Consider the following 16,821-nt stretch of genomic DNA (forward strand, 5'->3'; position numbering starts at 1 on the left):
AATTTGCTTTAGATTGATGATAAATTCGAAGCAAATTTGGACTGTTTCAACTGTACGTACTACATATAAATTTCTTAAGTTGCTGATTTTTTAATTTTGATTCATTATGTTAGAACACAATATTTTTTAGGTTTGGGCTATTTAGTTTGAGGTTTGTGTTTGTGGATTTTGTCATTTCTGTATAAATCTTTACTATTGTTTGTTAAATTAAATTTTATATTTCATTTTAGTAATATCTGGTTATTTATATAACCACAACTGCCATGTGTTTAAAAAACAATCAATGAATGAAACATATAAAATTAAACACTTCAGGAAACCCGAAGTATGATCCTCACCTTGATTTGTCATAATATCGATGGTTTTAAAGTCATAATACTGATGGCATTGCCTTTGCTTGTGCTGGACAGCTGGTCTGATTATATTTGATCTATGTTTTTTACATGACAGAGTGCAATGTTAGAATCTGTTCAAGTTTTACATTGAACTGATTATCTGATATTATTGTTAATCATGCTTAATGTTCTCATGTTATCATTGAATATCTGCTAGCTGGATCTTTTATTGGACCTGGAGGATTTAACTTTGTTAGTGAAATGGTCCAAGTATGTTGCTTTTTCCTTTGAAAACTTTTAGTGCCTTTTATCTTTAATTACCTCTAAACTCTTGAATATGATTGTTTGTTTGCTTTAATGTCATACTTCACTGTTTTACCGAAGTAATCCCCTTATATGATAGGTACTTATAAAAAAAAAATGTGCTATGATAGGTAACGAATGATATCGAATGAGTGTAATGATTCGATTGACATATCTGGTTAGAGTATGGTTATCATAATGCTCTGGTTTCTCTGTTGGTCTACACATTTGGGAGATAAAGGGCTCATTATTTGCACTTGTATAATTTGCTTTTTGGATTTGATTGTTTGATTCAAACTATTTTGAACTTTTGACGTTAGGTCTTGCTAAACTGTTTTTTCTCCTGCCCATGTGATGTAGGAAAGATAAGCTTGTATTAGGACAAACTAGAGAGGTTCATAGACTTGAGTAAAGGTATATTTGTTTCTTTGAAATTTTGACATTTGTTGTTAATTTCTCATCTTAAAATGTCATCGTGAATGGTGCTGCATGTACAAGGGCACTCCTAATCTTACTATGAAGATTTTACTTTATTTTAAGATGAAAGTGACTGGGCTGGGTCATTTAATATGCAGAGCATACTATCATATGCTCAAATTTGATTTTTTTTAGAATCTCATTTTCTAATGACAATATTCTTGTGTTGGCTGTAGTTTATTTTCCTCTTAACTGATTGCATGATTTTGATTTTTTTCTTCCAGCACCACTTCGACCCTCTACTACCTTGAATTATCAGGCTGCAACACGTTTTATTGAGCATTCTTTCCCTGACCTGACCCCAGGTAAATTGTTCTTTTCTAATTTTTATGTTCATGAATCTTTAACCATTTTTAGCTCTTTGCATTGGGGGATTGCTCATTTTTTGTACACCAGAAGCTAAGTATGAGAAATATTAAAGTTCACCTCCATGTTATACTGACATCTGTGTTGGGGTTGGTGCATGTTTCATTTGATTTCCTGTTGTCATGCATGTATTCTTTGATTTATCGGTTCCTTTGATTTTAAATTTCTATCTGACATTATTTTCATTTCTGGATTACAGTAGGCGATATTGGCATATCTTAAATAGCCACTTACCTTGTATTAAGTTCCTGATCATACACACTTATACCTACTTAGAAATATCTATACAACATGAGATTCATGAAGGCTGTAGATTAAGGACTTCGGTTCTAAGATCATATACACTTGTTGCTTATAAATAGGATATTGTTGCCAGTAGCTTCCATGAAGTTGCTAAAATTGCAGCCTTGAAGACTGAAGTTTACATTCTGCATCACATAAGATTTATGTCCATTCCAAGAATTATATATGACTAGTTGGCTCTTACTCACAAAATTAGTAATTGGCATATTACAAGTATGATAATCAACATGAGCTGTTGATTGTGAAGAGGCTGACATTTCAAAAACTATCCTAACATGACTAGTTATATCTTTAATTATCAAAATTATTATTTGAAAATATAAAGGATATGATGCAAAAAGGACATACACAATTACTAATTGTGTATCCCTTCGTTTGACCCTCCATTCTTCTAGTCTTGCTGTTGTAGATTGTAGATAGTTCTTATGGAAAGCAAAAAGGAGTCAGAAATATACAACTAGTTTATTAATTTCCTCAAGCAAATTAAACTGAGTCATATATATATATATATATATATATATATATAGTTTAATCTAAATGGTTGAAAATATGTTTTCCATGATTGTTTACGCGTTAAAAATAATAATAATAATAATTTGCATTAATCTTTCTACATTAATGACTCGACATATTTAGTAGATCAACTTAAAACCCGCCAAGCCTGCTGCAATATGCCTCTAATTTGCCTTGCTTTTCCACTAAGATGGATAATATATATGAAACATTATTTGTATGGTCGGCATGTACTACATGCATGGAATTCACACAATATTGTTTGCATTTTAATCCACATAATTTTCAAAAAAATCTTGCTAATTATTATCTCTTACAAAATTTGAATTGATACACTCCAGCTGAAATGAAAAAGATTAAAAAAGGGTCAATTGTTGAGAAGAAACATAGTTTTGTTAATGTGGTCTGATGATAGTATATATATAGACTATCATATGTCAGATATTGGTGTTTCTGAGATAAAAACTACCTCTTTAGCTTTGTGTAATAGTGCATTTAGAGAATTCCTCTTTTCCCCTCAGGTAGTTGTGCCTTTCCTATCCCCCTCATTTAGTGTTGTTTTTTTAAAGTTATATGGGGTAGAGTTGGAGAGAAAGCTGAGTTGAACACATTTAGAAGCCTGTGAAAAGTCTTCAATTATTTTGTGTTGGCTGTTGGTTCTGCCACGTTTCTTTCTTATTCCACCCCCCCAACAAAAAAAAAAAAGAAGGAGAGTTGGCTTTGGTAGTTTGCTATTTCCATGTTACTCATTGTTCTGTTTTTGCAGGAATGCATTGCCTGGAATTATTGGAAAGGGTGGTTTACGTTCATTGTATGCTGGGTGGGGAGCAGTACTCTGCAGGAATGTTCCTCACTCAATAATCAAGGTCAGTCTAGTTTTTGATTGTAGACACAGGTCTACAATATTAGGATGACATTTTTTGAGAGAGAATTGTCATTTAAAATATTAGGATGACATATCCATGAGCTTATTTGATTTATTCTGCTGCTTGTCCCTTGAACTGGTCTCTCCTTCTCATGATTATTACCTTAATATGCTTAGTATAGTCTTAGTATAGTTACTATAGATCTTTGGATCTTTTGTGTAAAAAGAATATTAGGGCAATCCATAGTGTAAGGTAAAATTGTGAAGCCTGCAAAACTTGGATGTGTATAATATTTTCTCTATACTGTTTTGTGCATTTTTTTTTTTAATTTTCTGAAACATATTTTCCGGCGATTTTTACTCGCCGGAAATAGTTTTTTATAGCATAAATATTTTTGTGGCGACATAAAATCGCCACAAATAGTATTTTGCTGCGAAAATTACACGCTGCAAAATACTCCATAGCGGCGATTATTTCAAATCGCTGGGGAAAATAATAATTTATTGCGGCGATTTATTAAGTTTTTGTGACGATAAATATCGCCGGAAATAGTAGTTCTCAGCGATTTCAAAGGTAAACCGGAGGGCTATTTCTGTCCATTTTTTTAACATTTCCGGCAGACGAAAGTCGCCGGAAATACTAGTCTTTGTGACGATTTTTTCCTATCGCTGCAATTGATAAAAAATGGCTTTAGGATAGTGGCGAACCTGCAGCGATTTATAAATCGCCGCAATTGATCAAATGCAGCGATTTCTAAAGGTATTTGTGACGATTTTGACCGCTGGAAAAGGCCAGATTTCTTGTAGTGTGTTATAGTTTTCAAGAGTTGGGAACTTTATGATGGATGTATAAGTGTGGTGGGTGTCACACTTAACTTTCTTTATGTTTAATTGGATGTTCGTAGAATTAATGGAGAAATTCCTTTAAAAGCATAAAGTAACTTCAGATCATACGAGGCTTCTGGACAGGTAAAAAAATACTAAGGTTGCGTTTGGATGTTAAAGTGAGTTGAGTTGAGTTGAGTTGAGATGATAAAATATTGTTAGAATATTATTTTTTAATATTATTAGTATTTTAGAATTTAAAAAAGTTGAATTGTTTATTATATTTTATATTGGGATTTAAAAAAGTTGTAATGATGAGTTGAGATGAGTTGAGAGATGTTTGTGATCCAAACGAAGCCTAAGTGTAGTCTTTTCTTGTTAAATTTAGTTATGTTGTTTACTTGTTTTAGAGTAGAGCTTGATAGTTTTTATTACTCTCAGCAGCTTGATAGTTGATGTTGCTTCGTGCCTTGTACTCAAATTGTAGATGGCAGCTTGATAGTTTAATAAGTTTTCATGAACAACCCATGCACATTTAATCACCAATATTTTTTTTGATGCATGTGGTATATGCAAATATAATGTACCACATGATCTAATACAGATCATAATCATCTTGAATACATATATATACTTCCATTTTAATACATTTTTTACTTAGATTAACAATATATATTACTATTAGGTAGCTAGCTAGCTAGAAAAGAAATCATGGTTCATGTACATGATTCATTTTCCTCTTTTGGTTTAGAATGTATTAATAGGTTTTACATAATTTTTGCTATTTGTTCGTGTGAGTTTTATGCTTTCAAAAAATTATATAATGTAGAAGGCAGTGTACTCCACTGCAGATTTCCTATTAATTGCCCCATTATTTGTTCATGTACACCATTTGTTTTCATATTAATTGCAGATTTCCAACTTGGATATTTGTTTTGTGCAGCGAATGTAGAAGGCAGTGTATATTTGCAGCGATAACCCTGTTCCAGACAGCTGGATCGATCTTTGCCGCTCAATATACAAGTCATCGCAAATCATCAACGATCAATATTTGAAGTTGCGAATGAACTCCACCCAACAAATATTTTTGATATTTGTTTATACTTGTATCACCTGGATTATGGATGTTTGATCTGTACTTTAAAGTTGTAAGAGACATTAGCTGCTCCCATTTGTAAGACTTTATTGCCTTCCATTAATGCACCATATGCCAGTTTATAGTAACCTTAAAGGGTATGATGTACTGATCATGTATTGGATGAGAACTTGAATTTATATTAATGTACAACATTTTATGCTTACAAGTATTGGATTAAAGTACTATTTGGTAATGTTGTGAATCAGTTGGAGCAGGGAATTAGGTACCCACTACTAATTGTGCATTCTGTACGTATACTGCATATTTTAGGTTCAAAATCACTTTTGCTGCGATTTCAAATTCGCCGAGAAAAGAATTTGTACATGAAAAAAGCTTATCTACGGCGAACAAGCGTGGATGCCAAAGCAATCAAATCAAATAACGATTTCTTGCGGCGAATAATATTTCGCCGTAAAAAGAAATATTCCTCATCTGCGGCGAACATAGATGGACACCAAAAACAAATACATATGCCGAGGTTTTCTGCGGCGCCTAAAACTCGATGCGAATAAGTTTTAGCAACAAAACAAAGTCGCCGCAAATAAGCTTGAAGACACATGAAGAATTGGCGACAAACTAAAAAACGCTGCGAATAATATACTGTGGTGAACATTATCGCCCCGAATAAAATTTGTGACGCTTTATATCGACGCAAGCCACTAATTGTAGCGTTTCTAAAAATCACTGTAACAAAAATATGCTCTATTTACGGCGATTTTGTGGGTATTAGCAATAATATAAAGTGCTGCAAATACTTTTTCGCAGCGATAGAAGAGTGAAATCCCGCCATTATTTGCAGCAAAATTAATTATATTTGCGGGGGAAAAAATCGCTGCAAATAAAAATTTTTCGCAACGAATTTTTCATTTCGCTGGCGAATTTTTTAAAAGGCGGAACAACTGCGACGGACTGCCGACGCAGCATAAATCGCTGCAAATAAGTATTTGCAGCGATTTTCGGGGTTATTAGCAGCGATTTTAGGCGTCGGGAAAGGCGTTGTTTCTTGTAGTGTACTACGTACTAAAAATTTTAAGGAAAATACCAAGTGAATTGAGAAAAGCAACTGAAGAAATGCACCGATCGATCTGCATTTACATTTTGTCTGTTTTTTTAATGTTTAAAAAGAAAACACACAAACAAAATGCACATTGGTTCATTTTCACGGTCTTGTACTAAAAGGGTTCCAACTTTAATAATGTGGCTTGTGAAATCCTATTGCACTTATTTATTATTAATCTACTGGAGAAATTTATTTTAGATAGGTCGTGAAAGCCCCCACCCCCGTCGGTTTGAGCCCTTGATTTCATTGAACATACCATATCAGTACTTAAAAAAAATTATGGTCTACATCTAATGATTTGTACGTCCCTCTTTTGACTTGTGGGGTTTTTTTTTTCTCTCCGTTTGGGGCTAGGGGAGGATTGGCTCTGTTAATGTCGTATTTTGCTGCTCGAGTAGTTCCGCAAAGTCCAAGCTTTACGTCGCCTACAGCTAAGAGGAAAAAGAGGCTCCGGTGACTTTCAGAGTCACTCTGATGCCTAAGTTAGTAGGTTATGGAGGAAAAAAAGAAATGCAGAATGAGAGTAAGGATTGTCTAGTAGATCGTGAGAGAGTCCCCCTGTAGGAGGGTTCTCCCTTATTTATACCTGAATCAGATTCCGCGGTTGAGGGAGATCATGGTGTGTCAAGCGTCAGACCTGCCACCACTCATTTTCCTGTCGCCCCAGTGTGTCAATCCTCGGCCTAGCGGGAGATCTTGCCATGTCAGTCGGGCTAGCTCTGTCCTGCCACCACCTCCCTACTATGCCAATGTGTCAAATCGTGGGCGAGCAGTCCTTCGTACATGGAACATACCGTTGCATGCTAGATCCCCTAACACAGTCATTGATTGTGGCGTGCCTAGGGTCTAGTGAATCCTCGACTAGGCACGTGCTGCAATCCACACACAATGAGGCATCCCACCCGATGATAGGGTTTGGCCCTTTGCCAAGCCCCAGGACGTTCTCTTTGATTCCTCTAGGCTTGGTGTTGGTTGGCCATCCTAAGTTGGTTTGCACTCATTACCCGATCCTCTCACCCCGGGTCTTCAACTTCCTCTCTCGGGCCTGGAGTTTCGTATCGTGGCCTTCTTGAACCAGGACCCTTTTGGGGTGGGCTGTATGCTCGATATTTGATTCTATGGCCCAGGATCTCTAGCTTCGTCCTTTCGGCCCGGGTTCCATGGTTTGGCCTTCCTGGGTTCGGGCCCTTCTGGGTTGGGTCTTACCTCACAGTACCCCGCGAATTCCTATCTCGGTCACGAGGTGGGAATTCGAAGCTCCACCATTACAGCTCCGCCCGCTTGGTTTTCATTGCTTCAAGTTTCTCATGACCCCCTTCTTTAGTTCTGCCAGTTCGATTCCCATTTCTCGAAGATCGATGGGATGTGCTGACTATTCTTTCGACACTCTGGTACCTTATTGGTACGTGTCATCCACTCCTCTGTCTTGACGGTTGCTACGCGTGCCGTCGTTTCGGTTTCTGGTGCCGCATGGTGTTTGCTGACGTCACTTCCCTTGGCGTCGCTTCGCTTCCCGAGCCTCCCCTTACAGCTTCCTCCCCTATTTAATGCGTATCCCCTTCCTTTCTTCTTCCTCCTTCACTTCTTCTTCCTCGACATCTCCCATTTTCTCAATCGTTCTTCCTCCTCCACTTTCTTTTAGAATTCTCTCTCTTTTCCGTTTCCCAACCACAACAGTTCTTCCTTCATCTGTCGTGATCTGCTTTCTTCCCCCTTTCTTCGTTCACCACTCTCCCATTGTTTCCTACTGTTACGATGGCTCCCACCAACGTCACTCCTCTGCACTTGAAACACTGGGTTTCCTCTGTCACCAGTGCTGACCTTAGGGCATTTCGCTCCAAGTATAAGATTCCCCCTTCCGTGGTTCTGTAGATGCCTTGGAGCAAGCATGCCGTGAACCCTGACGGCACCGCAACGAGGGTGGCTCCCTTTCAGTTAATGTTCGCCAACGATCTTCACCTTCTGTTCTGCCTCCTAGTTTGAGAAGTTTTTAATTATCTTGGACTGGCCCCATCGCAGCTTCATCCCAACGCGTGGCGGTTCCTGATTTCTAGTTGTATCATCTATCAGATGGTAGTAAGCAAAACCCCTGAAGAGTACATAGACTTGACGCCGCGGGAGTTCTTTTGTGCATATTGGCTCGTCTACCGTTTGGGCAACATTGTCTGTTTTCAAGCTCGGTCCCCTAGCTGAAAGATAGCTTCGCAGCGTCACTCGAGTATAAAAGAATGGTCTCGTAAATTCTTCTTTGTGTCCGGGCCGAACTAGGAATATCCTGAAGGGGAGGTTGCCCACAAAGAGTTCTCTATTCAGGCATGTTGGGGGTATCCTCCATCAATCGAGAGTCTGAAGCTTACCCTCAACCGGAGAGAAGAGGCTTGGTATGAGTTGGTCGCGGCCTGGGTGCGAGCCCATCAGGAAGAGTCGAAGACTAACGTGATCCTTTCTGACGAAAACATTCGTGACTTCCCCCCCAATCTCTAGTTAGATCAAAATCATCCTTAACCCAGAAATAGAGATTGCCCTCCCTCTAAATGAAGTTCAAGAATTTTAGCTCTTTGCCATCTTAGCCATGGATATCCTCTGGTTCACCAGGAACCAGGTCATTCACAGTTCTCTTTCCCCTACCATTGATCAATACATTTAGAAAGTTTCCAACTCTTATAAAGAGCACATCCAAGCTTGGACTTTGAAACAGCAACATGAAAAGGCTTTATCTCTGCATAGACATCTTCCAGAAGGTTTCCATTTGTTATCCTTTGATGTTGCAGTTAGAAAACCATGGTAGTGTCGCAGCAGCAATATGTCAAAATGAAGATAGATCACCTATCTTTGTTAACACAACTTTCCTACACAACACCAATCCAAATGTAGGAGAAGCCACAACAGCCCTCCTAGCAATTCAAGAAGCTCATGATAAAGGACTAGAAAATATTTATATTCAAGGAGATTCCAAATAGGTGGTGGAAGCAACAAACAATGCAAAGCAACCTTCAAACTGGAAAATGCAATCCATCATCAGAGACATAAAACATCTACTGAGCAGATTTGAAGACTGGCAAATGGTGAAAATTCATTGATAAAAAAATCGATGTGCGCATAGTATTGCATAATGGGCTGCATCCAATCATCTTTATGGAATCATACCCTTTATTGCTATTCCTCGATGTCTTTTAAGCTTTCATAGTGGAAAAGAACCCCCTTTCTCATTTCTATAATTCCTCTAGATTTTACCGTATTGCAGAACTTTATGTTATTTATGAATGAATCTTGCTTAGAAAAATAATAATAATAAAAGCTAGAAATGGACAAAAAAAACAAAAACAAAAAGGCTAGAAAATGACACACGATTTGTGGCCGACCGACAAAATTTAGCTTAAATGATCATTACATAGGTACGTAGTAGTCAAAGAAGGTTTTCAGGCCCATTAAACTCAAAAAACTTGGACCATCAAAATATTTATATATGTTGCGCGCGCGCACACAAAAAATAAAAATAAAAAGAAGCAACTTAAAGGCAAGCTGAGTAAAGTATACATGTTTATAAACATATAGTCATCCACGCACCTTATCAATTATATATATTACAGTTTTTATATTAAATCTCCAAGCACAATACCGATCGAACAGTAATGCAAATACAAAAGCCCTGCAATAAGCAAAAATTAACGCAAATACAGTTAATCTGGAAAAATACTACAAATCTAAAAATGGTGCTACAAAAGAGATCATCAAAGGACAACCTTAATATTTTTGCATCTAAAAGAGTAAAATTTTTAAATAGTATACAGAGTCATGTAGAGTTTCTGTATAACACGGGCGCTCTTGATTTAATCGTTAGTGAAAATCCTGTGTCCTGGAGATAGTATGATTTTGGGATCAAACTGATTCTTTCTCTCTTGAAATGTCCTCCATTTGATACCAAAATGGTATTTCCATTCTTCTCTCGTCTTGTAATTGGGAAGATACTGCTTAACCTCAATACCCGAGTCATAGCAAAACTGCAGGATGGCTTTGTTCTGTACGTCGATGGCTCCCCAGTCGTCAAACCCACTTGAATGCAAAAATCCGATGGTGTAGAAAACTTCTTCATCGGGTATAATTGCAGACATCCTATCATCCCACCTGTAATAATATAGGTTGCAACAATTTAATGCATGTTTCGAAATGTGAGCCTTACCTACGCGCACATGCATGTGGTGAACGGTATAAGTATTAAGTAATATTTAAAAAATAATAAAAAAATAAAAATAAAATTTATATAAAAAAGTTATTTTTTTAATAATAAATTATGGGACGTTTATATATTTTATAATTATATGTAATATTATTTTTTAAAAAAATAAAAAATAAAAAAAAATATCTGCTTTTGTCTTAAGCTATGAAAGATTTTTTACATGCATAACGTACACTCCAATTAAACTAAAAACAAAAAGACAAAAAAGACTCTTTGCACCGTTCAGTAAGATCTGACGATTAGGATTGTGCTACGTACATTGTCTATCATTCTATAATCTCAACCGTACGTTGTCTGACGATTAAGGTGCAAAGTGTATCTTTTTCCTTCAAAAAACAAACTTACTTGCTCCGATTCATGGGATAAACAAGGATAGGTCCTGTGGTAATGTTACGTTTAAGAATAATGTCGTTGAAAACTCCGTAATTGAAATCTGAGATACGCGACTTCGGCACGAAGAGATTTAACCACGGATGAGGAACATCCCATAGTCCTTGTGACTGCAGCTTTATCTCTCCACTTCGAACTCTATTCAGAAAATCCACGTACAAGACGTCTTTCTCATACACAAGTCCTGGGATGAAGCTCAATTCTTCCAACAAAACTTGGACTTCCTATATATATTTCAAGGGAAAAAAAAAAAAATTCCATCACCTCTATCTTCTTGATCGAAGGTAACTTTTTATAAGGTATGCAGGCTAGTTTTGATGATCATTACGTGATATATTTACCATTTCCATGGAGGCAAGAGTGTGATCATCATAAAATTTGACTACTTCAAGACAGTAAAGGATGCCGTATTTGGTTAGCAAGGAAATGATTTTGGAGTGATCCGATAGTGAAAAAAAGGATGATCTCCAATTATTTGGATGAGGACCTTCGCTCATGAGAAGTGAACCTTCCAAATAATCGACTGCGTTCTTTTGTTGCCTTCCATTGATCGAGATCAAATGCTCTTGGTCTCTTGTAAATGCAGAGAAATCATTGTAAAGCATTCGAACCCATTTGACCTGCAAACAAATTCACCACGTACAAATCACGCATTGAACAACGAGAGATCTTGTAATTTGTATTAGAATATAATTAAAATAATTAAATTTACTCCTTCCAATCGAGTTAAGATTAATTTGGAACATGTGATTTATAAATATACATTACAAGAAAATTATTTATCTATAACCAATTATTTATTACAAAAATTATTATTTTTTATTAAAATAAGTCTATTTTCATTGTAAATAGTGATCATTATCATCCTAAATAATCTGTCATAAATTCTAATTTTTCTTATGATAATGGCATTGAAACAGAAATTTGATTCAAACCAGACTCCGCACTTTATCCTATTTATTTAAAATGTTGAGATGGCTTTAAGCTTTTTAATTTTCTGATGTGCAATCAGAAGTACTTGGATATAATCAATTATTAATTGATCATCAATCCTATATATATATATATATATATATGTTCTTGATGGTTTGTAAAAAATCAGGTGTACGTGTACGGATAGTTGGTAGGTGATTTTTTTCAGACATCATCATCATAGTTGTAACATAAATATCAGATATTACCGAGTTAAGGAACATGTCATGCATGAAATCGACATTAGGCTGGAAAGTGATCAGAACGATATATAAGGCAAATCTAGGTAGTCGATCTATCTATTTTGTACATACCCTCTTTGGTGCTGGCTCTAGGGGAATTCTCGCTCTGACAATAATCCCAAACTGCCCTAAACCTCCAAGAACCGCATAAAAGAGCTCCGTATTCTTTTCTGGGGAACAAGTTACGAAATCTCCTTTCCCTTAATCAAACAAAAGCAAGCCAAAAACCTCATAAGTAAACCCTAATTAATAATATGGCTGTATGCAGCATACAGCTAAATATAATTTTGCATGAACAATAAGTATATATCAGCGAAAGGGGATTTCGTAAGAGTAATACTACTAGTCGTCTTTATAACCATGATGTAAAGACTTTTCATATTAACCATAATACCACACACCACACGATACGTCATGCGGATGGATGGTGGGTAGTATAAATTAAAAGGTTTGAAATAAAGTTATTCTTAAATGAGTAATACTACATACAGTCGTGGAGTGCGCAAGTGCCGTATAGTCGTTTTGAAAAAGTGTGGAGTCTATTATTAAAAAATTAATTTCTTTTCATGTGGATCTCTCATATTTATTCACTTTTTTCAAAACAACTGCACGGCACCTGCGTATTCACGACTGCAAATATAATTTCTCTATTTAAATATTAATAAGTTAAATATTTATTTTTAACAAGTATATTAGACATAAAACATTATTTTTTTTTGAAAAAAGAAAAGAAAAGAAAAAAGGTGAATATGGTGAAGAAATTCATACCAGTGATGACATCCATTTCATAGACATTGCTAATCTGAGGACCGTACCGGAAGGTTTGTCCACTAATCCCCGCATTGGAAAGTGTCCCCCCAACTGTTAGGTACAAATAGTCTGTCCAAGATACCGGTGCAAATCCATGTTCTAGTGTGGCATTCAATACATCTGCCCAAAGCTGCTCTCCCCCAACATCTGCATACCAACCCATTGACGATGATGCTGCAGATGACACCTTAACTCCATTCCCATTTCTATGGTTTCTCAAGGATTTCATGTTCACCACAACCCCATCTCGAGCCATTGCTTGTCCACTGATGGAATGGCCTTGGCCTCTTGCAGCTATCTGAAATGGAGGAGAACTACTGTGTGAAAATTTGATTAAGCTTGCAATATCATTGTTGGAAGATGGATAAAGAACTGCAGCTGGGATCTCTTTAACAATATTTCCGAAGTCGGTTGAGGCTAATTTAATGGCAATAGGATCATCACTCAGCCTATCTGCAAGATGGATATTTTGAAGCTTGGGTGATAACAAATTTGTCCATGACTTTGGCTTTCCTGAGGTGGACATAAAATGGCTTACATATATAAAAAATATGACCATAACGTATGTTGCAATTGGAACACTGTCTGCCATTTTTGACAGAGAGAAAGGAAACTAGTGAGGGAGGAATTGTTGGTGTTTGTGGGGATAGTGGAAGAAGAGGCAAAGCTTGGTAGAATATATACATGAGAGAGAGAGAGAGAGAGAGAGAGGAAAGTTGCATGAGAATCAGGATGCATGGAAATCTACTTGCAGGGAGGAAAATCTTTGGTGTTTGCAGAGAACACGACGTCGTGGCCTGACTGGTATGCTTATTCAAAGATACGCAAGGACAGAGAGACCTTGGATTGATTCATTGTTTTTCTAATTTTCTCGCTTTCCTTCATTATTTCCCTGTGTCGACACGAAATATTGCACCTGTGATGGGATTAAGAATTAACATTTTTACTACCTTTTTCTTTTTGTGTTTTTATGAATCGGGTCGTGATCGTGTTGATGAAGATTCAAAGCCACCCACAGAAGTCTTCATTCTTGTGGGCCTCCCAAGGACCACAACTTCTAATATAGGCCGTTGGATCATCATCTCAAGGTCAAGATTAGTCAAGTTTGGTCATTTGGAATCTAACCAAGGCGTTGTTTAAAATTAGAAAATGGGTCGCTTCCCACTCCAGGCAGAGGAAAGTGGTCAACATTAGGTAATCATCAAAAGGATCTTTGAGATTTTCTTTTTGGATAGATTGGGTGATCGAATTCTTATATGAAACAAGGCGCGCTGATCAGAGATTCATTGGACATCAAACAATATCATTTTTCTTCCTTGTAGATCTTCTTTGTGCTTATGATCTTCTTTGTGCTTATGATCCAAGGCTTACATGCATGCATGCATGGTACATTCGTGCGTGGATGTCAATTTGGCTTTGAATTTCAAATATTTCCCAGCCCATTTTGTCTAGAAAAAATATAATATTTAATTATTTGTAATTGACAAACTAAACTTATTACATCATCTAATTATATGATGATTAAATATATGATATTGCTTAAGCCTAACAGATCAACAATTATATATGATATATGTTTCCAAGGAAAAAAAAAAGGAGCTAGAAAATTAAATTTATATTTTGAATTTTTACTATTATGGAACATATATGTATAGCATGAACATGTGAATTAAACCGTCAATGCGGGGATTAATTAATTATTAGCTAGTACTAAAATAATATATATATATATACATATAATAGCTAGGCGGTAATATTTGCCTTAATTTCAAACTTCAAAGACAAGTAAAAGAAGTAGTACTACCTCGTAATATCCTGTAATATTATAAATTATCCACATTTTGCATGCATTTAGAAAAATATAGCAAGAAAACAATTTGTCATGCCCCGCAGTACACAGTACGCCAGAAATAAACTAGAGTATTAGCTATAACTATTTATGACGATCGATCTTTTTTCCCTATAATTTTTGTTTGCAAAATGTTGTAGAGAACTCAAAGCAAGATATTATTATGAACGATCAGTACTTATGGAGAAATAAGTTTACAAAGATGCATGACGATTGTGAATTGGGATTGTGAGGGGAGTAATCCAAGGCCGAGTTCGTGGAATAGGCTCGGGCCTGGGTCTAAGGATAAGGTTTGAAATGAGTCGAGTTGATTCAAGAAGAGAAGCGATCGGGCAGAACACCCTAACAAAAGGATGGAAGGTACGGTAGGACAGTAGTGTGACACCACAACTAGCAAACAGTCAGGGACATTCCCTGTCCCTGAACCCAGGTGTCTAGACAGTGCAGAATGATGGACGTGTCTGACCAGAACCATGCTGCATTTAATGAAATGGGGATGGACACGCTATGACAGGAGCCACGCCGTCTTCTGCTAGGATGTTAGTGAAAGCCACAATCAGACCTGACAAGTCTGCAGGCCAGCAAGGAGTTGGTAGGGACACCTGACTCCTATACGGATCAAGCCTCACACCCACTATCTCCACCTCGGGAATCACCTCGGCCAGGTATAAATACTCTTGAATACTTCAGCTCTCATTCTTCTTGACTAAATATTTTTCTCTTTCTCCCTCATCCAATCACTAACTTAAACATTGGAGGTACAATGGCTTCCGAGCCCTCTATTCTCTATCTCAACGGGAACCAGGTCTCCAACTCAACAGAATGAAGTTGTCTAGATCGCAAAACACCACATCAACATGGATCATTAGAGTAAATTATAAATTATTAAACTGCAGATTCAACGTACGATCTTTGACCTAAAGATCTCGTGGGTAGGGGGGGAGTTGTCGGATAGCAAGACCCCCCACCATATAAATGCATGCTAATTAATTACATTTGTCCATATTCTATTAATATTCTAAATATTATGTAAAAATTGAGAATATTAATTAATCAAGTCATATATACATGTCATTATAATAAGCCCCATGCATGCATATTGATCATCATGTCTAATCCATATGTAACCTGCCTTAAAAAAAAAAAACCAAGTAATTCATATTCTAACGATCAGGAAACTTCCATAGTCCCACATGCCCAAATAGTGATAGTTTTTTTTTTGAAACAAAATAGTACTGATAGTTAGGTCCTCTACCTAACCAAAAGTATAAAATTAATGTCGGTCGTCATGCCATATAAAGTATAAAATTAATGTCGGTCGTGCCATATATATATATATATATTTAATTAATTGGAATATATAAATGTAAATCAAAATGAAAAGGTATATTAATTATCCATACAAATGTTTCAAGAATTATATATTACTTGTATGCAGGTACGGTGGTGATCATATATATGTAAATATCGCGTACATATGTACATTAGGATCTATTGTGTGATACGTACAATTATTATTAAAAAAAAAAAAAAAAGTTAAAAGCATAAGTGTTTTTCTATGTGAATTAATGCATTTGATATATATGTTAATAAATAAGATTACAAATTACAAATTAGTTTTTTAGATTCAAAAGTCGTCATTAATAATAGTGAACTTTCGAGAATGGTCGACAATAATCAAATTAAACAGTTCACTAAAAGACAAAATTAATGGCATATATATATATATATATATGAATTGCATCCATATATATATATATATATATAATTAAGCTAGCGACCAAAATGGACTTTGATGAAAACTATATCTCACCAGAAAGCTGTGGTAAAATTATAAAGGAAGTGTTGGGTTTTCCACCATGCCTGCAGGACATGGTATGAACTTGGACAGATTAAGCTTGTTTAGTTATAGGATTAGTACTGGAAGTCATGATGGTTGAGGGAATTTCAAGCTTTTATATATTAGCTTAGTAATTATATTATCTGCAGGTGAAATAATGGTACTATTACATGTAAATTTAGTTGATCTTATGCATATATATATATATATATATTAATGTCATATTTCTTCAGCTAGCGTATATGTGAAGAACTACTCAGAGATCATAAGCTGGGAGCTGGAAGGCTGCTAGCCCT

The 16,821-nt window shown here is 36.1% G+C and overlaps 1 protein-coding gene and 1 long non-coding RNA gene across 2 annotated transcripts; one reads left to right on the plus strand and one right to left on the minus strand.

Annotated features, from left to right (window-relative positions):
- Positions 1–1,005: 1,005 nt before the first annotated feature.
- On the plus strand, positions 1,006–1,526 carry LOC108995157. The gene is made up of 3 exons (XR_001996818.2): positions 1,006–1,052; positions 1,340–1,420; positions 1,512–1,526. It is a non-coding gene; the product is annotated as an uncharacterized LOC108995157 (long non-coding RNA).
- Positions 1,527–10,015: 8,489 nt separating this feature from the next.
- LOC108995155 (cytokinin dehydrogenase 3-like) lies at positions 10,016–13,428 on the minus strand. Its single transcript, XM_018970653.2, has 5 exons — positions 12,795–13,428; positions 12,099–12,226; positions 11,154–11,432; positions 10,768–11,036; positions 10,016–10,310 (listed from the first exon to the last, which is right to left on the minus strand). The coding sequence occupies exons 1-5, from the start codon at positions 13,426–13,428 to the stop codon at positions 10,016–10,018; spliced, it is 1,605 nt and encodes a 534-aa protein (XP_018826198.1).
- Between the last annotated feature and the right edge of the window lie 3,393 nt (positions 13,429–16,821).

The sequence above is a fragment of the Juglans regia genome, chromosome 10, assembly GCF_001411555.2.
Source record: "Juglans regia cultivar Chandler chromosome 10, Walnut 2.0, whole genome shotgun sequence".
Taxonomy (NCBI): Eukaryota; Viridiplantae; Streptophyta; class Magnoliopsida; order Fagales; family Juglandaceae; genus Juglans; species Juglans regia.

Bases quoted from the DNA above. Each gene is read 5' to 3' on its own strand.
- LOC108995155 (XM_018970653.2), bottom strand. From the start codon at position 13,428: ATGGCAGACAGTGTTCCAATTGCAACATACGTTATGGTCATATTTTTT. The intron at 12,227-12,794 runs GTATGAATTTCT...TGTTTGATTAAG, and splicing joins TGAAATGGATGTCATCACTG to GGAAAGGAGATTTCGTAACT. The intron at 11,037-11,153 runs GTAAATATATCA...AAATATATATAG, and splicing joins CTCTTGCCTCCATGGAAATG to GAAGTCCAAGTTTTGTTGGA.